This window comes from Rhinoderma darwinii, chromosome 3 (assembly GCF_050947455.1).
Source record: "Rhinoderma darwinii isolate aRhiDar2 chromosome 3, aRhiDar2.hap1, whole genome shotgun sequence".
Taxonomy (NCBI): domain Eukaryota; kingdom Metazoa; phylum Chordata; class Amphibia; order Anura; family Rhinodermatidae; genus Rhinoderma; species Rhinoderma darwinii.
The window spans coordinates 19,412,626-19,437,817 of NC_134689.1; the positions used below are offsets into that span (position 1 = coordinate 19,412,626).

General features: G+C 41.4%; 1 protein-coding gene across 2 annotated transcripts; it reads left to right on the forward strand.

Annotated features, from left to right (window-relative positions):
* Positions 1-232: 232 nt before the first annotated feature.
* On the forward strand, positions 233-24,976 carry IKBIP (IKBKB interacting protein). 2 transcript variants are annotated; one of them, XM_075856075.1, is made up of 3 exons: positions 233-928; positions 2,430-2,547; positions 8,796-11,699. In XM_075856075.1, the coding sequence occupies exons 1-3, from the start codon at positions 705-707 to the stop codon at positions 9,603-9,605; spliced, it is 1,152 nt and encodes a 383-aa protein (XP_075712190.1). In that variant the 5' UTR covers positions 233-704; the 3' UTR covers positions 9,606-11,699. The 2 variants fall into 2 exon arrangements, with proteins under 2 accessions (XP_075712190.1, XP_075712191.1); XM_075856076.1 differs by lacking the exon at positions 8,796-11,699 and adding an exon at positions 24,147-24,976 and having other exon boundaries at positions 240-928.
* The last annotated feature ends 216 nt before the right edge of the window (positions 24,977-25,192 follow it).

Sequence of the window (25,192 nt, forward strand, 5' to 3'; positions counted from 1 at the left end):
ACCGACACGGCCCTACCCTCAAAAGCTACTGAAGCGGCCATCTTTGTTGAGGGCAGTTCTTAAAAAGAATAGACTAAATGAATAAACGTAAATAAAAATAGAAATAACATTTGCATTGTCGTGCGGACATAATATGTACAAGTATTAGACACGGTCTACTTTCAGGTGACCTGTTATATCAAGTCACTTGGAAAAATGACTATATAAGCTGCTAGTTACTATAGAAACTGTATAGTCTGGCAGGAAACGCAGCGTTCTTGATGAGGAGACACAAAATGCCCGAGAAATCATTTTGCACATCTAGTATATAGCCCTACGGAGCTGCAAACGCAAAGAAAGGAAGTTTGGTTCAAACGTGCCCCCGTAGCCCTCTCATCCCAGCTGCTTAGTGGATGTTGTGCGAATCAGTCTGGCTGCCACATAGACAGGGAGGGATTGCTGCAGTAAAAGCTGGGAGTTGACCAGGGGTTAATAACCAAGACTCCATGCCGCCATTTACTGTATCATAGCAACAAAGTTTTCTTTATTTTTTTTTTACTGCACTCCCTTTGCAAACTTTTAGAAACTTGAAAAACTTTTTTAAAAGTTTGCAGAACTTTAGCCAGCACCTCTATTATCTGCCTATAATGATGCTGTAGGCCTGCTGGTCGTTCTGATGTCACCGTCCTTTTATACAGATATAGTTATTTGCTAGAGGAAATTCCATGATGTCTAGTGAAGCGAAGCAAAGGAAGAAAGGAGGTTCTGCATCCACTAAGGAGTTGAAGGAAGGACAGAAGAATGGCGCAGGATCTGGACCGCGGCCTCAGGATGAGAAGCCGAGGAAGAACAGGGATCACTCTCCAGCGGCTGGTAGCGGATCTTCGTATCTTGATATCCGGACGCTGCTGTGTTCATTATGCCTGGCAGTGTGTGTGGCATTAACGTGGTAAGTGTGGCACGTACTGTAATGATATAACAGACATAATCAATAGCTTCCGTAACATTTCAGGGTGCAAGTATATGCTGGTCAGAAATAAATGCCCCCTTGACCTATATTCCAGTGTATTGATTGTCAATCCTTTATTTAGGATTCATGTATTGGGCATTGCTGTGTGCACTGCACACCGAGTCCACACAGATCTGTATAAGGGTATATTCACACAGTGCAGTTTTTGAAGCCACAACCAGGAATGGATTAAAAAAAAAAATTATAATTGATGTAGAATTCCTATATACATCCCCCTTTTCTTTCCGATCCACTCCTGGTAGTGGCTTTAAAAACTGCGTTTAAAAAAATCCCAAACTGCACTGTGTGAATAAGAACTTAGAGTCGTAGCCACTCAAGGAGGCACCGTATTCTCCAAATATCTCTGTAATGAGATTCCATATGAAAAAAACCTCAAAGTGCTTCAGTATAAAATTATAGGTATAGTATGGGCACTGAAATACGGGTTGTACAACACAGGTCTGTAATACAGGTACAATATGTGCATAAGCCCTAAAAGTGGCCAGAATTACTAAAGCTGTTGTACCAGAATCAAAAATAATCACCTATCCACAGGTCATAATTGTCTCATCGCTGGGACCCCCACTAATCGTGAGAACGGGGATTTTAAAACCCCAAGTCGAGCGCTATACACAACTGTTTCCGCCATTCCCATAGACTGTGAATGAAGTCACGGCGGTCGAGCAGCGAGGATGCGCAGGAGATTCGAGACCCCGTTCTAACGATCAGTGGGAACCCCAGTGATCAGCAAAATATCACCTATTCTGTAGATAGGTGATTATTTTGTATTCTGCTACAACTGCTTTAATTATTATCTCCTTTCCTCAGGTGATGTTTTTCTGATCACTGGTGGCCCCACCTTCATTCTCATAGACATTAATTGGAGCAGCGGGCACATGCTAGACCACTACTCCATTCAAGCTCTGCCTCACTGCAAGGCGTGCAGTTAGGAGAAACCAGGGGTTAGAGATCCCCCGTTCTAGCGATTGGTGGGGCTCCCAGCGATTCGATAAACAAAGTGCTTACTGGTAACCTTATTAAAGTTGATGTGACGACCTATTTAAAATGAGATCTGCTGTGGTGGTCAGACCCACGTCACCCAGATGATTTTACCCCGGCCAGCCAGGCAGTTCCGCAGCCCCTGCAGGGCCACTCAAACACTTCTATTGGAAAAAAATTCTGTCCACGTCATGTAGTACATCAAAAGTCAGAGTCTGCCAGAGCGAAAGCCCCTGCAGTTCACGGCTCTGACTCATAGAGGGGGTCGTGACTCGGGGTCCCCTTTTATAATGTTCATATGCCCTAGTAAGGCACATGGACGGGAGTTCTGATGGTACAACCCTTTAACATGTTAATTATACTCTCCTTAGTGTTATATTAGCATGTTTATGGGTCTGACGTGCTTTATTACTCATCATTAATATTTATTTCCACATTTTAGGATTGTGTTACAGCAGTCACAGAACTTCACTGTCCTGGAGCAGAAGTACCAGTCTCTGCAGTCCGGGTCATCAGCGCTGCAAGAGCTGGAAGAAAAAGTCGGCCAAATCTTTGGAAAGGTAATTTCATTATTTGTTCCAGTCAGTCTTGGTAGAAGGGTTTTATATAATAGGGGACAATAGTGAAATCAAAATGTGCCCCATTCTGATGCTGAGCCCCAGGCCCAATCCTAAAGGTAGGTGACACTGTAGGGGCTCTGTAGCAGGAAGGGGCCCAATCTAGATTTATCTGTCTATCTCATTATCTATCTATCTATCTCATATCTATCTATCTCATATCTATCTATCTCATATCTATCTATCTATCTCATATCTATCTATCTCATATCTATCTATCTATCTATCTATCTCATATCTATCTATCTCATATCTCTATCTATCTCATATCTCTATCTATCTCATATCTATCTATCTATCTCATATCTATCTATCTCATATCTATCTATCTCATATCTATCTATCTCATATCTATCTATCTCATATCTCATATCTATCTCATATCTCATATCTATCTCATATCTCATATCTATCTCATATCTATCTCATATCTCATATCTATCTCATATCTCATATCTATCTCATATCTCATATCTATCTCATATCTCATATCTCTCTCATATCTCATATCTCTCTCATATCTCATATCTATCTATCTCATATCTCATATCTCATATCTATCTATCTCATATCTCATATCTATCTATCTCATATCTATCTATCTCATATCTCATATCTATCTATCTCATATCTCATATCTATCTATCTCTATATCTATCTATGTCTATGTCTATATCTATCTATGTCTATATTCAGATAAAGCACTAGAAGTATATTAGAAAATTATCCTCCTAGGAATAAATGTTATTGTTTTTCTATTTATGATATACACTTAAGGCTACATGGCAACTATAGTCGACTACGAGTTGCGGTGAAAGCCTGGCAACATTGCGACCTAAGTTTGTTTGTTTGTTTCTCTATGGGAAACACAGGCAACCTTCCCACCATTGCAAAATATAGTCACAATGTCATTCAGAACATTCGTTCCCATTGCGGTAATTCCGAGATTTTACCGCAACATTTGTGACCAAATTTCACAATGTAGCCCTAGCCTAAAGCACACTTATTCTAAAAAAAAAATAATTTTTGTGCTTAGATATTCATTAATCTGTATCTAATCTCATTGCTGCAGATTTGCAGTGCGGATTCTGCATCACAAATCTGCAAAAGTTTACAAAACCCCATCCACATGTATCTGAAAAATTCTGCACGGAAATATGAGGAGGCTGCAGATTTTGAAATCCGTGGCATGCTCATTACATTTCGGAGAAACTGTGGATTTTCACCGCAGATTTCACCCTGTTCAGTTCATAGGGTTAAATCCACTGCAAATCTGCAGCAAGTTCTGCATGTAACACACTAAATGTATGTCTTCACAAACCCTAGAAAACCTTAAGGGTATGTTCACACTGAGTTTTTTGCACTCTCTTTGCGGCGTTTTTCGGCCGCGGCCACTAAGAGCCGCAGGCATAAAACGCTGCGAAAAACACTATCTCTGCCTCCCATTGATTTCAATGGGAGGTCAGAGACAGAAACACGGGAATAAAAAGCATGTTTCTTCTTTTTCCCATGAGCATTTTTTTCCGCTCGCTGGGAAAAAACTCCTCCGCCTTCCATTGAAATCAATCAATTTTATGGCGCGGTTTCCGTATCAAAAACAGCGCCAAGAAACTCTGTGAACTAGACCTAAAGGCTTTTGCGGGACTTTGTTATTGATGGCTGCGGCCCCTTCACCAAGTTAGTTTTTGGGGGTGCTAGGAGTCAGACCCCCACTGATCAGCTGAGTGAAGGGGACACGGCTCTCTGGTCCCCTCCATTGCTTAACAGAAACAGCGCTGTACATTTCAGAGCGGCCGTGGCTGGTATTGCAGCTCAGTCCCGTTCATTTGAATAGTACCTAGCAGCAGTACCAGACACAGCCGCTATCAAATGTACAGCGCTGCGCGTAGTAAACAATAAAAGGAAAACCGCGCTGACTAGAGCATTGTGGCCCTTTCACTCAGCTGATAGTTGAGGGTGCGAAGAGAAGGACCCCCACCGATCTGATGTAGAACACCTGTCCTAAGGATAGGCCATCAATACCAAAGCACCGGAAAACTACTTAAACAAAAAAAAAAATTGTTCTCAAGATGCACTCCTGATCTTGGAGAAATCTCATTCATGGTCCTCTGCTATACAGAAAACGCTGATCGATATTTATTTTTTTTTATTTATTTTTTTCCATTTTTTTTTTTTTTTTTTTATAGTTTATAGCATATTAGTTTTTGTTATTGCATTTTTGTTGTTTTTTTTCTTTTCTTTGTTGCATTCCTAGTATTGTACACATGTTCTAAAGCAGGGGTGCCCAAAACTTTTTTGCACCAAAAGGACCAGCTTCATTCAAGAATTCTTTTTCCAGGGACCAGCGGGGGGTTGCGGTTGGGGGGGGGGGGTTATTGTCAGTTCACACGTTGCGTACATACCGCAGATTTTCCATAACAGAATTCGTTGCGGAGAATCCATAGCATAATACAGTAGCAGCAAAGTAGATGAGATCAAATAAATCTCATCTACTCACTTCATAAATAGCGAGTGGAAGAACCGCTCAGAAATTGACCTGCAGAGTTTTATATTCTGCATCATGTCAATTGTATTTGCATAAACGCTTCTTATTTGCTGCGGGTTTTCCCCCGTTGAATTCAATGGGGAGGTAAAACCCACAACAAATAACGGTTGTTGCGTTTATTGCGGTGGAATAAAAAAAAAAACATATACTTACCCAGAAGTCTGTGTTCTTCCTCCTGGGATGACGTTTCATCCCATGTGACAACCGCTGCAACCAATCACAGGCTGCTGCGGTCTCCTGGCATGAAACGTCACTCCAGGAGGCCGGCTAAATGCTCATCCGTTTTCCGCAGTGGACATTCCAGGCGAAAAACTGCACCACGGATTAGTGCGTTTTTTCACCCGGTATTCCCTGCGGCCACCGGGGCGGATAACAGATACCGCGGCCCGGTACCAAATGATCTGCGGCCGGGTGGTTGGGGATGACTGTTCTAAAGTGTTTGTTTTAGCGTTTGACCTCACTAGCAGTCCGTCATAGGAAATAAAACAGAGGTCAGTGTTAATAAGGAGCTTACGTGGATCAGCCTGTTTTTTTGTCTCCTTACTTACTCTTTATAGATTACCTTGTGGTAATACCGATACCATTTGTCCCAAAGAATTGTTTTCTATGACCGTCATTTAGAACTGATGAATCTTTTTATTTCCGTTATCTTTTCCATGCAATAATGTAGCTCGGACTACTTCACTATATATAATGCTCTCCAAATGTGCACCGCCTATTCATCCTGAGCTGCTGTGACCACTTGGGGGAGAACTTGTGCAAATAAGGGGGCAGGAACTTTAAGAGGGGCTAATATATTTAAAGGGGTATTCCCAGAATTCGCATTCCCAGGATAGGTAGTAAGTGTCTGATCGCTGGGGCCCCCACCGCAGGGACACACACTGATTACTAGAACAGGGGTCCCGTGTTCCCTGTTCCTCACTGTACACCACGAAGTGAGGAGGAGCTTGAATGGCGCGACATACAGCTCCATTAAATGTCTATGAGACTGACCGAAACAGCCAAGTGCTGTACTCCGCTGTCTCCGTCAGTCCCGAAGACTCAGAATGGAGTGGCATCCATTCAAAGTTTTAGTGATTGGTGGGGCCCCCAGGGATCAGACACATATCACCTATCCTGTGGATATTCTGGGAGTACCCCTTTAATATAAGGCTTTGTTCACCCTAGCACAGATCCGTCCAATGGATCATAACTGATAATAATTCATCGGTCATATTCGTCATTTATCCTGTAAAAACAGATGTAATGACGCCCAGTGTGAACAGAACCTAATGTAAAAAAAAATGCATGGTTTTATCCTGTCCAATCTTCTAAAATAGTGTTGTATATTTCAGCACTCCAGATGGCGACTAAAATGCAAATAAATTGTAGCGCTTATAGGCTCCCACGTGGTTTTTTCCCCTTAGTTTCTAGCTGCTGCGTAGACATTACAATGAAAACAACATTCTAGCGGTCTATCTCTACGCGGGGGTTTGGAGCTACGACCGATACTAATATATATATTAAGAAATTAATCTACACACAATTTTTAAACTATTTTTGGATTAAAAAAAGATATATATATTTCAAGGACTGGCATTCACTTTAAATAACCATTAATTATTTAATGACTCATTAATATGCACATATTAAACGACCAAAAGGAAGTTATTGCTGTGATTGGTGGGGTGGGGGGGTAAATTTTCTTTGCCATCAGCACTTACCTAGCCTGCGATGGCTCATACGATGTGGCGGCAATTCTACTAATTTACAAAAGGCTTATAAGATAGGTGCCAACGTTGCAAGTCAGCCGTTCAAACCACAGCGCCCCCACGCTGCCTGAGCAGGAATGTTACCTAACTTGGCTGGTCATGATCTTCATGGCGTCACAGAGCCACATTGTATTTCTGCTTGAAGGCCAAGCATAATGATTCATTAATTTTAATTACGGTAAATCGGTGTCAGCGCGTTCCGGGGAATTTCCTGCGCTTCTTCTGTGAGATGGAAAGACTGTGTCCTATTTCTTCACACTGAGACAATTGCAGGAGTCCATTCTTTATAAATCTTACATGAGGCCTTGATTAGGTTTCAAGAGATGTGACATCTCGCAGACGAAGGATTCTGTAGCTCCTGAAATATATATATATAACCGAGTCTTTCTTGAAGACAACAATTTCCTCTCCTTGTTTTATTAGATGGCCCAAGGTATAAAACATTTACGGGTATAGAAGAAAGGTGATTAAAGGAGGCTTCCGGTTTTATGTAAATAAGGCTTAATCCTTGTATAATTCAATGTTCAGATATAGTTTATGTATGAACTCCTCACAATTTTCCAAATCTTTGCTATCTGTCAGTGAATGGAATTGTTTACCTATCCTGATCAGGTCCTGATCACGCAGATTCATGGCTTTCTAGAATGGGGGGCTCTGACACCCAGTAATGAGCCGTACACCCATTTCGAGTGGATGTGAGCAGGACTGGGTGGGGAAGAGTTTACCTCCCAGCTTTACCAAAGTTCAGATTGACTCTACAATGATTAATTCTGGTTTGTGGAAAGCTGGGTGAAGAAGTGCAATAAAAATGTTGGATTTTTTTTTGCAACCCTAAATTGTGGGAGCATGAAACAGCATGTACACGTTCAATTTCGTTACACCACCATAGATTAACATTATAAGCAATAAAACGCCATATTGTACTGCGAGCTACCGTCATCACAAAGTGCGATGATCGCTGTACGTAATTGCTACGGCCTGTAGGGATGACAATTGAATGTCATATCCATTTGTTATACAATTCTTGGTTTACTTGCAATAATAAACATTTTAAAAACGCAATATGCGCCAAAGATTTCAGCGGAGCTTGGTCTCTGGGCCAGACTAACTTAAAAGGATTGTCTCACCACGGTAACCCTTTTTACAAATGAAACTGGCCCAGCGATCAACTGATCTATGTGGATCCGGCTTCTGAATTTGCAGTCACACATTCCTTTTGCAGTGGCCACTACAGGGGAAATGTAGTATTACACGCCGCTTATTCAAATTAATGTGCAACCATGTAATAAATGGCAGGCTAGAGTCTGCTGGATTTTACTCTGTTAGGGGCTCTCCACTCTGGCTATTAGAGAGAGTATCCCAGGCAGGGACCCCCACCTCCTATGATGTTTATATGCCTTAATAGGACATATGGACACGGGTTATCTTCATGAGCCAACACCACTAAAGATATTGACATGGGATTGGTCATTTTTATCACGGTCACAATTTGATCCCGGAGTACGGATGAGTCACAAGGCCAAAAACCTCCTCCTTAACTAGCTGCGAGTTATAGCCATTGGTGTGGACCCCTCCACTGTTGCACGTAACCTCACTTTGCATGCAGCTCTACAACGACATTTCACTTGAAGGTCCAATAACACTCTTAATTGTTAATCTTTTTCTTTCGTTCCTTCGGTCAAGTGTATTAGGTTTTCACATTCTGCACTTTCATGTCTACCCATCCTTGAAGAAGTCATTGTATGTTCATAAACCAATATTGGTGCAAGCTGACTGTGCAGTCTTATTATGAAGGAAATCTCATATAGTCTTTCCTCATGATGACACTTTGTGTTTATGAATTTCTTTCATCCAGTACGTTGTGTTCCACTAAGTACATGGACCTTTTTTTGCAGCTCGTGTCTACTGATGAGGTCCTAGCAGAAGCAACATCATCATCTTCTCTAGTGGGCAACCTACAGCAGCAGTTGACTAGCCTCTATAAAGATATTGACCACATCCAAGCCCGTGAGCGCTCACTCTCTGAAAAGATGCAGATTGTTAACCTGCGGTTCCAAAATGTTACTGATACGTGGAAGAAGAGTCTCGATGAGATGAACTTCGAAACCAACTCGGTCAAGTCCGAAGCCAAGTCTTTCCATAACCAGATGACCTTGAAGGTCAACTCTGCTGACCAAACCCTTAATCAGCTCTCCGAGAAACTTAAAGAGTTTGAATCGGGGACACTTAGAAACTTTAGAACCGTGAAAACACAGGAAGATGATGATCTTCAACGTATTTCTGAGGTTTTAGACTGGGATGACAATGCTATCAAGGAGTTGGAAAAGGAGCAGAGTGATTTGGCCAATATGAACCAAGAGGTACGAGAGAACATGGCTGAATTCCAGCCTAAACTGACGGAATGCATCAAGAATTTGCCAACGATTGACACCGCCATACGTAGTCTTCTTAAGGTGTCAAATGAGATGCAGGACCTGGACAAAAAGGTAAATACATTGACTGAACAGGTGTTCAATACAGAGGACAACTTGCTAAAAATCATCACCGAGACTTTGGAGATCCAGCATGCACTGGAAAGGATGCAGTACGATAACACGATTCTAAAACTGCAAAATGATGTCTCTGTTTTGAAGGAGAAAGCAAAAATTTTGCCAAGAATTGATGACAAATCTCTTTTGGAAGAAAAGGAATCAGATAAGAGTTAAATTTATGTTTTGGGTTTTTTTTTATTAATCATTTTACGTGGCCTGGCATGTATCACACGCCACTGAAAGTTGATGCCCACCCATGGACCCAGCCAGAAAACACCAACCGAACCCTTTCTGCGAGAACATAGCCTTTTTTGCTTCCGTATAAGCGTCACCAACTTTGCACTTCTATATATGTCTCTACTGACGAGTCTCCATTTAAAGGAAGGAACGCATATCAAGCCACTACCAGTGACTACAAGACGCTTTCCTCCAACCGGGATGCCGTACAGAAATTAAGTATTAGGGTATGTTCACATGCTGAGTCAAAAACGTCTGAAAATATGGAGTTGTTTTCAAGGGAAAACGGCTCCTGATTTTCAGACGTTTTTTATGCCACTCGCGATTTTTGCTGCGTTTTTTACGGCCGTTTTTGGAGTTGTTTTCCATAGAGTCAATGAAAAACGGCTCCAAAAACGGCCCGACGGATCAGAACGCCGTTTTTCCCATTGAAATCAATGGGCAGATGTTTGGAGGCGTTCTGCTTCCAATTTTTCAGCCGTTTTTTGGGCGTTTACGGCCCGAAAATCGGCCGTGTGAACATACCCTTATATGAACAATATCGCCAATATTTCAGAATTAAAGTAAATGTCCACCTTTTTAACACCATGTTTTTTTTAGATCCATCACTCTGTGATGGTTAATTTCTTGATATACCTTTATAGCGGTCGTAGCACCAAAACCTCTGAATACTCCTAAAGATAAATGTTACAATTCTTGCTACCTGGACCAACCACTAGGGGGAGCTTATTGCATACTGTTTTTTTTATTATAAACATATAGTATTACGTTACAGAAGTTTGGATCTATTTAGAAACAAGATTATGATCAAGGGTTGACATTCACTTTAAGCTTTTGTGCTGAATTTTGACACTGCTAACTTGTCCTCTTCTACATAGATTTATTTTATTACCTGTTTTTGGCACATTTAAAACTCTCATTCCTTCAGTCACGTTGTATGGCATTACTTCAATATAATATATCTAATCGTTTCTTTTTAGTAGGCCACTTTATGAAATACATGGACATTTCCCTAATTTCTAACTCGGTGTGTGAGGCAGTTATACTTTGCCAAGCCCCATATATTTGACACGAAAGTCCTGATGTTGCACCATTACAGTTATGGTAGTCTGAATCTGGGTTTTTAAAGCAACACTCCAATCAAAACTGATACACTGTGTTATGCCTAGTGCAGGGCTGACGGGGGCGGGGCATGGCACGGATTCAAAGAACACCAAAGATAGAAGTCCTCCTCCGTCCCTCAAGCCCTGCTCTAGGCACAACACAGTTGACCTCAGTTTTGCCAGGTATGTTCCTTTAAGGTTGGGCTCCACTGCAACAGAAAATCACAGTAAATCGTGGTCACGGTTCCACTCCAGTTATTGGGAAAAAAACTGTCTGGAATTAGTTGCATTTTGTAAGAGATTTTCTGTCGCCATGTAGCCCCATCCTAAGGTATATACAGAAAAATATCTCCAACCATTAAATCCGGGCATGTTTTTAAAAGGGTATGTGTTTTCAATGCACGAAAAATAAAAACAGAAGCAACTTTGCAAATAGTCCTTAATTAAAAATATCCTACCGTTTTGTGTATACAGCTCCTCTCTAGTCCTGTGTGTCTCCATGGTAGCAGACTACAAACAAACCTTATATACTCCCTTCCATCTGTCCCTTACTTCTTGCTAACATACATTCAGTAGATATGTAGAAAATAGATGGAAGTATGACTGCAGGATCAGACTACGCAGGGTTTGTTTGTAGTCTGTGACCATGAAGACCTATAGGTCTGCATAGGAGCTGTAGACAAAAAACGATAGATTTTTAATTATGGGCCTGTTCACATCACCGTTCATTTCCGTTCCGGGGTTCCGTCGGAGGGTTCCGTCGGGTGAACCCTGCAACGTAAAGTGAAACTGACAGCACAGCTGAACGGTGATGTGAACAGGCCCTAAGGGTAATTGCAAAGTTGTTTCCTTTTTTTCTTTTTTTTTTTTTTTTTTTAGATGCACTAAACACCTATTTTTCTACATTGCAAATATGTTACATTCCTTTTCATATTCTGTACCATCAGTGCAATAAAATAAGTCAAACATGTTTGCAAGTGTTTATTGTACTTTTTGTTTTATTTGAATAATATTTATTTGGCATAGCTGCATAATTCATCGCAAGACAGCAGGTACGACATCACTGATTCCCCAGTTGTATCTAGTTTTCCGCTAATAGTCCTATGATTTAGCAGGGTGAGATAATCGCGATTTAAAAACTTTGGTTTTTCTGGCACCATTCCAAATTCTCCAAAAAATAGTCCATAAAAATAGCTCAAGGGCAAATGACAGACCAGATGAATTACTAATGAAAACCTCCCATTCTTCTGTAAGGGAAAACAGTCGGGAATGGAGCGCTGAACACTGAGCAGATTGTCACTGGGAGCTGGTGAAACGCCTCAACAACCTGTCAAAATGTCTGTCTAGTTTTGCAAAAAAAAGTTGTCGATAGATAAAAACTGGAGAGATCCACGGCGTCGAAACAGGAAGGATTATTCCACTAATGCAGTACGATACTGCATCTAATGTGTCCCTATATAAAGTTTTATAAAGATGCATATACATGTGCAATTTCGCACAACCACCATATTGCGATTGCAAAAAATGTTGGTATTTCTTCAAATAATTGCAAATTGTATGCAATTTCCCCCCATAGGTTTCTATAAAAATCATATGCAATCCGGATTCTACATAATATTACAATGCAATTTAAATTTTGTCACTTTTAGACAGAAGGTTCCACCGTTTTTATATGAAAGTTTTTATAAAATTAGGATCTTCTTGTGTGACTTTGCTGGGATGCCTCGGTGACTCTCATATTCTTTCTGCATGAGTATACATTCAGTGTACAGGCATTGTCAGATCCATGGACACTGTACGTGGGACTTCCACTGATCTTAAAGGGTAAGTAAACTTTCAACAAACTTCTGACATGTCATAGTGACATGTCAGAAGTTTTGATCGGTGAGGGTCCGAGCACTGAGAGCCGACGGATCGCTAAAACGAAGTGGCAGAAGCGCTCGGGTGAGCACTGAGCTGCTTGGTTTCTGATTGGCTTTTCTCGGAAACTCAATGTAATGGTGTACGGACTCAATAGAAAGTCTATGGGCCTGTATACGTTACATCGGCTTTCTGAGAAAAACCGATCAGGATCGAAGCGGCTCAGCGCTCACACGAGTGCTTCTGCTGCTTTGTTTTAGCGATTGGTGGGGGTCTCCGTGCTCGGTCCCCCACCAATCAAAACATCTGACATGCCAGTAGTTTTTTGAAAGTTTAGTTACCCTTTAAAGGACTTGTCTCATGAAGACAACTCCTTCTCTAAAGATAGCCACCCCGCTGATGATTGCAGTTCTGGTTCCTGGCACCCACGGCGATCAGCTGTTATTGTCAGGGGAAACCGTGGCTTACCATACATTTCCTTTGTGAGACACCCTATTAATAAAAAGCAAGACAAAGACAGGCAGCACATCCAAAACTGAACAATGTATTCACCCGTGCGACGTTTCAGCTCCTCAGAGCCTTTCTCCAGCATAATACAATGCAAAAAGTGACCAGTATTTACAGTGCGTTACACGATTAACAATAGTTAAACAATTAGTATTAAAAGAGTATATAAATATAGTGATATACAGAAATAAAATTCATATATGTTATGTCAACCGCTAATACAAACACCATATACAAAATACACAGTTGTGCAATCGCAACGATTGGTATATTCAATGTGATCTATCAGGTATAGTATAAAATATCAATTAAGTAAAAACGTGTATACATTTAAAGACATTGTTACGATAATATCCTGCACCTCCGACTAACCCCACGAGGAATCCGGCGTTCCTACTTTCCCATTGCGCATGTCTGAAGAACTGAAGCCCAATCAACAGCGAGCGTGCTTTGAGTCGGCATAGATTAAATGCGCATGCGCTGAAGACGTTAGGTGCGCAAGCGCAATCAAGACCAAGGCTCCATATTGGAATAGGTCACCGCCTTATCCAGATTAGCTCCGTAAGATATATGCATACAATGGAAGTACCCTCTCGATGACCGTCACCCTCAATGGAAGCCATCTTATATTAAGGATAAAAAGACATGTAACATTTTCGTTAGTCGCTGCGCAAGGATATGAGAATTTTGCTGTGAGTGGGGTGCTGGTACTATATCGGTTTACAATGTATGACTGAGGGTCTGAATTGTTGCTGTGGAAACTAAAAAAGTAGCTGGTGAGGAATAACCAAAAACTAAGATGGGGACAAGCCCAATAATTATTTGTAAATCCGCTCTGCATGGTTTTTAAAATAGTTTTTTTTACAAAGCAGTGTTGAATCTTTTTTAATCCTTTAAGGACCGAGCTCATTTTGGTCTTCAGGACCAGCCCCATTTTTTCAAATCTGACGTGTCATTTCATGTGGTAATAACTCAGGAATGCTTTTGCTTATCCAAGCGATTCTGAGATTGTTTTCTCGTGACATTTTGTACTTTATGTTAGTGGAAAAATTTGGTCAATAAATTCGTTACTTATTTGTGAAAAACACCAAAATTTAAAGTCAATTTGCAAAAATTATGATTTTTCTAATATTAAATGTATCTGCTTGTAAAACAGATAGTAATACCACACAAAATAGTTACTATTTCACATATTCCATATGTCTACTTTATATTTGCATCGTTTTTGAACATTATTTTATTTTTCTAGGACGTTTCAAGGCTTAGTACTTTACCAGCAATTTCTCACATTTTCAAGAAAATTTCAAAAGGCGATTTTTACAGGGACCAGTTCAGTTCTAAAGCGGCTTTGAGGGCCTTATGTACTAGATAGACCCCATAAATCATCCCATATTAAAAACTGCACCCCATAAAGTATTCAAAACAGCATTCAGAAAGTTTCTTAACCCTTTAGGCATTTCACAGGAAATAAAGCAATGTAGAGGGGAAATTGACAAAAAAATTTTTTTTTGCTGCAATTCATTTGTAATAAAAAAAAATTGTAACACAGAAGGTTTTACCCTAGAAATGCAACTCAATATTTATTGCCCAGATTCTGCAGTTTTTAGAAACATCCCACGTGGCCCTAGTGCGCTAAAGGACTGATACACAGGCCTCAGAAGCAAAGGAGCACCCACTGGATTTTGGGGCCTCCTTTTTTTAGGTTTGAAGAGGTCTTGCAGTGACAACAGTGGCAATCCCCCAAAAGGGACACGGTTTTGGAAACTACACATCTCAAGGAATTTATCTAGGGATATAGTTAGCATCTTGACCCCACAGGTCTTTTGCTATATTTATTGGAGCTTGTCTGTGAAAGTGAAAATCTACTTTTTTTTCTGAAAAAATATTAAAAAAAAAATATTTGCAAGGAATAAATAAAAAGCACCCCAAAATTTGTAAACCTACTTCTCCCGATTACGGCAATACCCTATATGTGGTACTAAACTGCTGTTTGGACTCACGGCAGAGCTCAGAAGGGAAGCAGCGCCATTTGGATTTTGCTTGGCGGCAGTTCTGTTTGGGGTTTTGCTGGTATTTCAGTTTATAATGAGGGGGCATATGTAAGCTGGGCAGAGAACATCAGGGCATAATAAGAGGGTATAATCATGCGGTAAATAAATAATAATTCATAGATATGTGGCCAGTGTCGCACTGATAAATGGCGCCCGATCTTATCCGCTTTTGGACACTCTGCACAATTTCTGTCGCTCCATTCTGAGAGCTTATTTGTTGCGGAACAATCCGTCGTTTTTATTGGGTAGATGTGATATTTTTTTTTAATCACTTTTTATTTCATTTTTTTCGCAAGCTAACTGGCAGAGAAACAAATTCTGGCAATGTTTTTTTACAGTGTTTTTACCGTGCGCAATAAATTACATTTTACTTTATTCCTGCGGGTCGGTACGATTACGGCGATACCATATGTATATAGTTTTTTAATGTTTTGTGGCGTTTGCACAATAAAATAACTTTTCGATAAAATTATTTATTTTTTGTGTCCCCATATTCTGAGAGCCATAACTTCTTTTTTTTTTTTTTCAGTCAAAAAAGCTGTGTAAGGGCTTGTTTTTTTGCGGGACGGGTTTTAGTTTTTATTGGTACTAATTTGGGGTACATGCGACTTTTTGATCACTTTTTATTCTATATTTTGGGAGGGGTGATGACCAAAAAACATTGTTTTTTAATTATTTTTTTGCGGTGTTCATCGTGCAGGAAAAATATTATAGTTTTATAGTTTAGGTCGTTACAAACGTGGTGATACCAAATATGTGTACTTTTTTTTTAACATTTTAATTTTTTCCCTATAATAAAAGTCTTATCATAGGAAAAAAAAAGCATTTTTTGTTTTTGTAACTTATAACTTGTTTTTACACTTTTATAAAACATTTTTATTACTTTTTTTTTTACTTGAAGACCTGCAGCACTGATCGCTGCTATAATATATTACACTACCTAGGTAGTGTAACGTATCATAAACTGTCAGTGTGACGCTGAGAGTCACGCTGACAGGAAGCTTATGAGGACCGGCCTCCGGCTGGTAGTCATAGGCTGCCGTGAATGGCAGACCCGGGGGCTGTTGTATGGCCTCCGGTTTTGCCATGCAACCGACTGCAGCACCCGCAATCGGTCCCCGGGAAAGTTTGTTGTCGCAACAAACTTTCCAGTTTGTTATATTAACCCCTTCCCTCTTTAGCCACTTTTGACCTTCCTGACCGAGCCTCATTTTTCAAATCTGACGTGTCACTTTATGTGGTAATAACTCCGGAATGCTTTCACCTATCCAAGCGATTCTGAGATTGTTTTCTCGTGACACATTGGACTTTATGTTACTGGCAAAATTTGCTCGATATGTTCAGTATTTAATTGTGAAAAACACCAAAATTTAGCGAAAAATTGCAAAAATTAGCATTTTTCTCAATTTAAATGTATCTGCTTGTAAGACAGGCAGTTATACCACCCAAAATTGTTGCTAATTAACATCACCCATATGTCTACTTTAGATTGGCATCGTTTTTTGAACATCCTTTTATTTTTCTATGACCTCACAAGGCTTAGAACTTTAGCAGCAATTTCTCACATTTTCAAGAAAATTTCAAAAGGCCATTTTTACAGGGGCCAGTTCAGTTGTGAAGTGGCTTTGAGGGCCTTATATATTAGAAACCCCCAAAAAGTCACCCCATTTTAAAAACTTCACCCCTCAAAGTATTCAAAACAGCATTTAGAAAATGTCTTAACCCTTTACACATGTCACAGGAATTAAAGCAATGTAGAGGTGAATTTTACAAATTTCATATTTTTTTGCAGAAATAAATTTTTAGTACAATTTTTTTTATAACACAGAAGGTTTTACCAGAGAAATGCAACTCAATATTTGTTGCCCAGTTTCTGCAGTTTTAGGAAATATCCCACATGTGGCCGTAGCGTGCTACTGGACTGAAGCATCGGCCTCAGAAGCAAAGGAGCACCTGGTGGATTTTGGGGCCTTATTTTTGTTAGAATAAATTTTAGGCACCATGTCAGGTTTGAAGGGCTCTTGCGGTGCCAAAACAGTCAAAATCCCCCAAAAGTGACCCCATCTGGGAAACTACACACCTCAAGGAAATTATCTAGGGGTACAGTGAGCATTTTGACCGCACAGCTTTTTTACAGAAATTATTAGAAGTAGGCCGTGAAAATTAAAATCAACATTTCTTCAAAGAAAATGTAGGTTTAGCGATTTTTTTTCTCATTTTCACAAAGACTAAAGGAGAAAAAGCACCGTAAAATTTGTAACGCAATTTCTCCCGAGTAAAACAATACCCCACATGTGGTAATAACCGGTTGTTTGGAGACACGGCGAGGCTGAGAAGGGAAAGAGCGCTATTTGGCTTTTGGAGCTCAAGTTTAGCAGGAATGGTTTGTGGAGGCCATGTCACATTTACAAAGCCCCTGAGGGGACAAAACAGTGGAAACCCCCCACAGGTGACCCCATTTTGGAAACTACGCCCATTGAGGAAATTATCTAGGGGTATAGTGAGCGTTTTGACCCAACAGGTTTTTTGCATAAATTATTGGAAATAGGCCCTGAAAATGACAATCTAAATTTTTTTCAAAGAAAATGTAGGTTTAGCTAATTTTTTCTCATTTCCACAAGGACTGAAGGAGAAAAAGCACCGTAAAATTTGTAAACCAATCTCTCCCGAGTAAAACAATGCCCCACATGTGGTAATAAACGGTTGTTTGGAGACACGGCAGGGCTGAGAAGGGAAAGAGCGCTATTTGGCTTTTGGAGCTCAAGTTTAGCAGGAATGGTTTGCGGAGGCCAGGTCACATTTACGAAGTCCCTGAGGAGACAAAACAGTGGAAACCCCCCACAAGTGACCCCATTTTGGAGACTACACCCATTGAGGAAATTATCTAGGGGTATAGTGAGCTCTTTGACCCCACAGGTTTTTTGCAGAAATTATTGGAAGTAGGCCCTGAAAATAAAAATCAACATTTTTTCAAAGAAAATGTAGGTTTAGCTTATTTTTACTCATTTCCACAAGGACTGAAGGAGAAAAAGCACCACAAAATTTGTAAAGCAATTTCTCCCGAGTAAAACAATGCCCCACATGTGGTAATAAACGGCTGTTTGGAGACACGGCTTGGCTTAGAAGGGAAAGAGCGCTATTTGGCTTTTGGAGATCACATTGAGCAGGAATGGTTTGCGGCGGCCATGTCACATTTGCAAAGCCCCTGAGGGGAAAAAACAATGAAAACGCCCAAAAAGTGACACCATTTAGGAAACTACACCTCTTGAGGAATTCATCTAGGGGCGTAGTGAGCATTTTGACCCCACAGATGTTTCATAGAATTTATTAGAATTGGGCAGTGAAAATAAAAACAATCCTTTTTCTTCAATAAGACGTAGCTTTAGCGCAAATTTTTTCATTTTCGCAACAAATAAAGGAAAAAAAGAACCCAACATTTGTAAAGCAATTTCTACCGAGTACGGCAATACCCCATATGTGGTCATAAACTGCTGTTTGGGCACACGGCAGGGCTCAGAAGGGAAGGACTGCCATTTGGAGTGCAGATGTTTCTGGATTGGTTTCTGGGCGCCTGTGGGCCCAAAACAGTGGAAACCCCCCAGAAGTGACCCCATTTTGGAAACTACACCCCTCAATGCATTTACCTACGGGTGTAGTGAGCATGTTAACCCTGCAGGTGTTTTGTAGAAATTAGTGTGAACTCGATGTTGCAGAGTGAAAATGGGATTTTTTCCACAGATATGTGGACAATATGTGGTGCCCAGCTTGTGCCACCATAACGAGACAGCTCTCTAATTATTATGCGGTGTTTCCTGGTTTTAGAAACACCCTACATGTGGCCCTAATCTCTTGCCTGGACAGTCGACCAGGCTCAGGAGTGAAAGCGTACCATGTAAAATTGAGGCCTAATTTGGCGATTTACAAAGTATTGGTTCACAACTGCAGAGGCTCAGATGTGAAATAATAAAAATAAACCCCTGGGAAGTGACCCCATTATGGAAACTGCACCCCTCAAGGCATTTATTAAGGGGTGTAGTGAGCATTTTCACCCCACAGGTCTTTTCCATAAATGAATGCGCTGTGGATGGTGCAAATTAAAAATTTATATTTTTCCCTAGATATGCCATTCAGTGGCAAATATGTCGTGCCCAGCTTATGCCACTGGAGACACACACCCCAAAAATTGCTAAAAGGGTTCTCCCGGGTATGACGATGCCATATATGTGGAAGGAAACTGCTGTTTGGGCACACTGTAGGGTTCAGATGGGAGGAAATGCCATTTGGCTTTTGGAGCGTGGATTTTGCTTGGTAGTAGTTTTGTTTGGAGTCTTACTGGTGTTTCCGTTTATAATGTAGGGCATATGTAAGCCGGGCGGAGTATATAAAATAATCCATAGATGTGTGTTACGCTGTGAAGCAATCCTTTCCGCACAGGCCGGTGTCGCACTGATAAATGGTGTCATTTCTTATCGCCCTTTTGGTCCACACTCCGCGCCTTTGTAGTTTGGGGAATTTTGCTGGGAAAGTGTTGTCCTGGTATAATACGGGCACAGTCGCTTCCAGCGGATATGTTTGGGCCCTCCCTTTCCTGGTTCCCTAATTTTAGGTCCTTGAAAAATCGCCTCTTCAAACAGAAGAAATGTTCCCCTCGGGCACAACTGCATATTTTTTTATTTCCTGACTTATTGGAGCCATAACTAATTTTATTTTTCATAGACGTAGCGGTATGAGGGCTTGTTTTTTGCGGGACGAGCTATAGTTTTTATAGGTACTATTTTTGGATACGTGCGACTTTTTGATCACTTTTTATTCTAACATTTGTAGGGCAAAGTGACCAAAAAACAGAAACTCTGGTAACGTTTTTTACGGTTTTTTTTACGCTGTTCACCGCGTGCAATAAATAATATAATATTTTGATACCTCCGGTCGTTACGGTCGTGGCGATACCAAATACATATGGTTTATTATTATTTTTCAATAATAAAGGACTTGATAAGAGTAAAAGGGGGATTGTGTTTTATTTGATTACTTGAAACTTTTACTGTTTTCAAACTTTTATTTTGTGCACTTTTTTTTACACTTTTTTATACTTTTTTTACACTTTTTCTCAAGTCCCACTAGGGGACTTGAAGTTCCAACGGTCAGATTTTTTTTTTTCTAATACATTGCACTACCTATGTAGTGCAATGTATTAGATCTGTCAGTCATTCACTGACAGCAAGCCGATTAGGCTTCGCCTCCCGGCGGGGCTTAAATCGGCTTCCGTAATGGCAGAGCAGGAGACCATTGTGTCTCCTGTTGCCATAACAGCAGTCGCCAGTCCCGATTGCCTGTCAGGGCTGGCGATCTGCTAGTAACCGCTACGATGCAGCAATCGCTTTCGATTGCTGCATCGAAGGGGTTAATGGCAGGGATCGGAGCTAGCTCCGGTTCCTGCCGTTACAGGTGGATGTCAGCTGTACAGTACAGCTGACTTCCACCGCTGATGACGCCGGATCAACTCCTGACCCGGCGCCATCTTGCCGGCAGCTACGGAAGCCGATCAGGCTCCGCCGCCGGGCGGATCTTGACCGGCTTCGGTGCTAGGCAGACCGGGAGGCCAGTATTAGGCCTCCGGTTGCCATTGCAGCCACCGGAACCCCGGCAATTTCATTACTGGGGTTCCGATGAGCTGCAAACACCTTAAGTGCAGCGATCGCGTTTGAGCGCTGCACTTAAGGGGTTAATGGCGGGGATCTAAGCTAATTTCGGTCCCCGCCGTTACAGCCGGATGTCAGCTGTAAGATACAGCTGAGATCCGGTGATGATGGCACCGGCTCAGCTTCTGAGCCGGTCCCAAACATTTGGCGTACATGTACGGCAAGATGCGGGAAGTCAGTACTTTCCATGACGTACATGTACGGCAAATGTCGGGAAGGGGTTAACAAACTTTCCAGTTTGTTGCTACAACAAACTTTTCCTGCGATCACGTGATCGGGACCTGAACCTATCAGGTCCCGATCATGTCTCCGGGACCAGAGGCAGGGGTTAACAGCGCGATCCGGGTGTCAGCGCTACTCTGAGACACCCGGATCGCGCTTTTAACACCCACCGTGAATTCACGTTGGCGCTGCACAGAGCTCAGCAAGCTCCGACGTGAATTTACTGTGGCCGGTCGGGAATCAGTTAAGGCCCTTCTCCTTGTGACTGTCATCGCACTGTTTTATTATTGGTGCCTACATCATCTAGATCAGGGGTCTCAAACTCGGCCAGGCATATAGGAAAAATGTGAAGTTGACGGGCCGCATTACTTTCAAATTTGATACAATACAAAATTATTGTTAATCAATTAGTTATTGGAACTACTATAACACTATATTACTATAATAATACTACATTACTATAATATAATATTACATTACCCTCCCCTGTAGATAATGCCACAGTGCCTTCTGTAAATAATGCCACACACACCACTTTGTAGATAGTGCCATACATATCCCCCTATAGATATCTCCATTGGGGCTCCCTCTAGGAGTGGAATCCCCAGCCAAAGCGTTGCCTGTACTTTAGCCGGGGATTCCTCTCCTGGAGGAGCCCCTGACGTCACTGTCCATTTATGGACAGTTACGTCAGAGTCCTCGTCTTATCAGCGTAATCCCCGACCAGATTGCTCTGGCTGGGGATTCCACTCTTAGAGGCAGCCGCAATAAAGCTATCTATAGAGAGGGGGGTGTAGCGTTGTCCACATGGTGTATGTGTGGCGTGGCACTATCTACAGGGGGATGTTTGCGGCGCTCCTTCTTCTGCTTGCTCTCATCTCTCCTGCTGTCAGCAGGCCACAGATGACCGCTTCAGGTGCCACATGCGGGGCACGGGCCAAATGTTTGAGGCCTCTTATCTAGAGGGTGTGACAGTGTTGCAGTGCTTTCTGTACCTGCATCATTTACAGGGAGGCAGTGTTATCTGTCTATATCATCTGCAACTAGAGACAGGGAGATAGTGCTATCTGTGCTTACATAATTTGCAGGAAGGCAGTGCTTTCTGTGCCTACATCGTTTACAGGCAGACAGGGTAGCAGTACTATCTGTACCTACATCAATTACAGGGAGAAAGTTGGACGCAGTGGTACAAGTCATTGGAACAGGGTTAGGTGAATATGTATTTATTTATTTTATTAGCTACTATTGCAGCTGTGTGGGGCCAGCTATGGGGGCATTAGACTTGTGGAGAGCACTACGGGGGCATTATACTATATATATTATATACAGCAGGCTCAGGGGATATATAATAATTCAATGGCGTAGCATGCAAATAGGGGCATGGCATGCAAAAAGGGGTTTGTCCTCAAGACTTGCTTATTATTCATGATCGCGGTTACATGCTCAATTTAAACGTGATTTTGATTTATGTCATAATCGCCCAGCCCTATTGGGAAGGTAGTGCTATCCGTGCCTACATCATATACAGAGAACGAGACAGGTAGGCAGTACTATCTGTACCTACATCATATACAGAGATCGAGACAGGGAGGCAGTACTATCTGTACCTACATCATATACAGAGAACGAGACAGGGAGGCAGTACTATCTGTACCAACCTCATTTACAGAGACAGACAGGAAGGGAAGACTATCCGTACCTACTTTAATTAAAGAAAGAGACAGGAAGGCAGTGCTATCTGTGCTCCATCCATTACAGGAAAGAAGAACTATCTATGCCACAATTTCTGCTCCCTTTAACAATGTGACCAAAATGTTAGGGTATGTTCACACGGCCTATTTTCGTCCGTTTTTCTGGCTGTAAATGCCTGAAAGATGGCCGAAAAATCGGAAGCAGAACGCCTCCAAACATCTGCCCATGGGAAAAACGGTGTTCTGCTCCGACGGGCCGTTTTTTTTATGCGGCCGTTTTTAAAAACGTTCGCGTAAAAAAACGTCCACTAAAAAGAAGTGCCAGTCACTTCCTGGGACGTTTTTGGAGCCGTTTTTCATAGACTCTATAGAAAACGGCTCCAAAAACGGCCGTAAAAAACACTGCAAAAATCGCGAGTGGCTTAAAAAACTTCTGAAAATCAGAAGCGGTTTTCCCTTGCAAGCTCGATATTTTCAGAAGTTTTTGAGTTTGCGTGTGAACATACCCTTACACTGAGGTCGGGATCACACCTTTAGTGCGTTTTTTGGCTGAGTTTTTTTTAAACCAAAGCCAGAAGTGGATCCAAAATTAAGGAAAGTTATATAGAAAAGACTGATGTGTCGCCTTTCTCTTGTGGCCACTTTTGTGTTTGGCTCAAAAAACGGAGCCAAAAACAGCAATCAAAACTGTGTACGTGATCCTGGCCTAAAACCTGCGCACAGAGATGGTAGTCAGTTTGTTATCATGTAGGTTGTTGCAATGCAATCGCCTCCAGTCACTGAAAGAAGTCAACATATCCAGATACATGTGGATTAAAACTAAAAACTTTATTGTTGGAGTTTAAGTAGTGTTTACAAGGAGGAATTTTGAGCTGGATTCCGCCGCAATATTCTGCCTCCCATTCATTTCAATGGGAGTTGGACGTTTTTTCCTGCTATATAATTATTTCAGCTTGCGGGAAAGAGAAGCGTCCTGCTTGATCTTCGGTCGATCCCTCCCTCCCCCCCCCCCAAACCTCCCATTGATGTCAATAGGTGGGAGGAATCTTCTTGCTAACGGCAGGAATAGTTTAGCGGCGGATTTTGCATCGGAACCCGCCACACAAAATCCGTTGTGTGAACTAGCCCTAAGACTTGTTACATTACAGGTTACGCAACCTGCCCCACAATTTTCATCTGGGACATTCAAGATCTGTGGGCACATTGTCCACCTCATGGCAAGCAACCTGGTTTACAAGTGACAACATTTCACTGTGTAGTCTGTGCCTTGTATTGTAGTTTGGTAAAGTCGTTAAAATTAATCTGTGTCCAAAATTATTACACTTTCCTTAAATTTATATTTCAGATGGAAGAAACCACACAGACCGTGGCAAAGCTAAAGGATCTTCAGATCACTCAACGGATGGAACAGTTGCAAAAAGACATTGCCAATATTGAGCAATGGACGAGTCTTCTTTCTGGAAAACGGGACCAGCTGGAAGTCAACCTGACCACCCTTGAACAGGCCATTTCCCAAGTTGAACAGACCACCACAAGTATCTCTAAAGAGGTTTCCGCCAAGATTGCCACTGTAAAGACAGATGTAAGGAGGATATCCGGCATGGAGACGGATGTCATCTTCCTGACGGATTCAGTCAGTGAGTTGGAGAAAAAATTAGACAAAGTTGAGAAGAACACGGTACAGAATATCGGTGATTCTCTGGCCAGAAGCATTGACCGCATCACCTCGTTGAAGAGCTCTGTGTCTACAAATTCGGACAGAATAGATCTCATAAAGATAAGGCTGATGGAGCTCAGGGGCAATTTTACTGACAATTCTAATAAACTCTCCAGTCTAGAGAGCGACAGAATGAACGTCTTACAGGCGGTAAATTTTGCCAACGAACTGAAGCCCAAAGTCATCACGATCAAGAAAGACTTTGCTCATATGGAAGCTTTGGTAAATGATCTGTCTCTAAGGATCGGCCTTTTGGCATCTGATCTACTGAACAGAGAAAAAGATATTAACCTTCTGAGTGATAAAATGTACAACTTAATCGTGATGAAATCTGAAGTCCTAGATCTGAGTAATAAAATTAGCAACGTGTAGGAGGTTAAACAAGCTTCATCGAGACAGGTGCCATGTGTGGGTATGGTGTACCAAAAACATGCAATAATAAAGGGTTGTTTTTTTTTTTTTTTGTTTTCTTTATAATTTTATTGATTTATATGAGTTTTATTTTTAGCAACTTTCATGTTTTCACCTCCCACTCAAGTACACAGAGCGTCTGAATTCAGCCAGTAAAAAAAAAAAATCAGTTGATCATTTCTTAGTGGCTTTTACAAATGCATTGATATGCTTAGGGGTAAAGCAATGCCTGTACGGGGGAACACAAATAGTACATATTACGC

What these genes read in the sequence shown, in the direction of transcription:
- IKBIP (XM_075856075.1), top strand. Translation starts at nt 705, where the DNA reads ATGATGTCTAGTGAAGCGAAGCAAAGGAAGAAAGGAGGTTCTGCATCC. An exon ending in GTGTGTGTGGCATTAACGTG is followed by an intron (nt 929 to 2,429) that starts GTAAGTGTGGCA and finishes TCCACATTTTAG; the next exon opens with GATTGTGTTACAGCAGTCAC. An exon ending in TCGGCCAAATCTTTGGAAAG is followed by an intron (nt 2,548 to 8,795) that starts GTAATTTCATTA and finishes CTTTTTTTGCAG; the next exon opens with CTCGTGTCTACTGATGAGGT.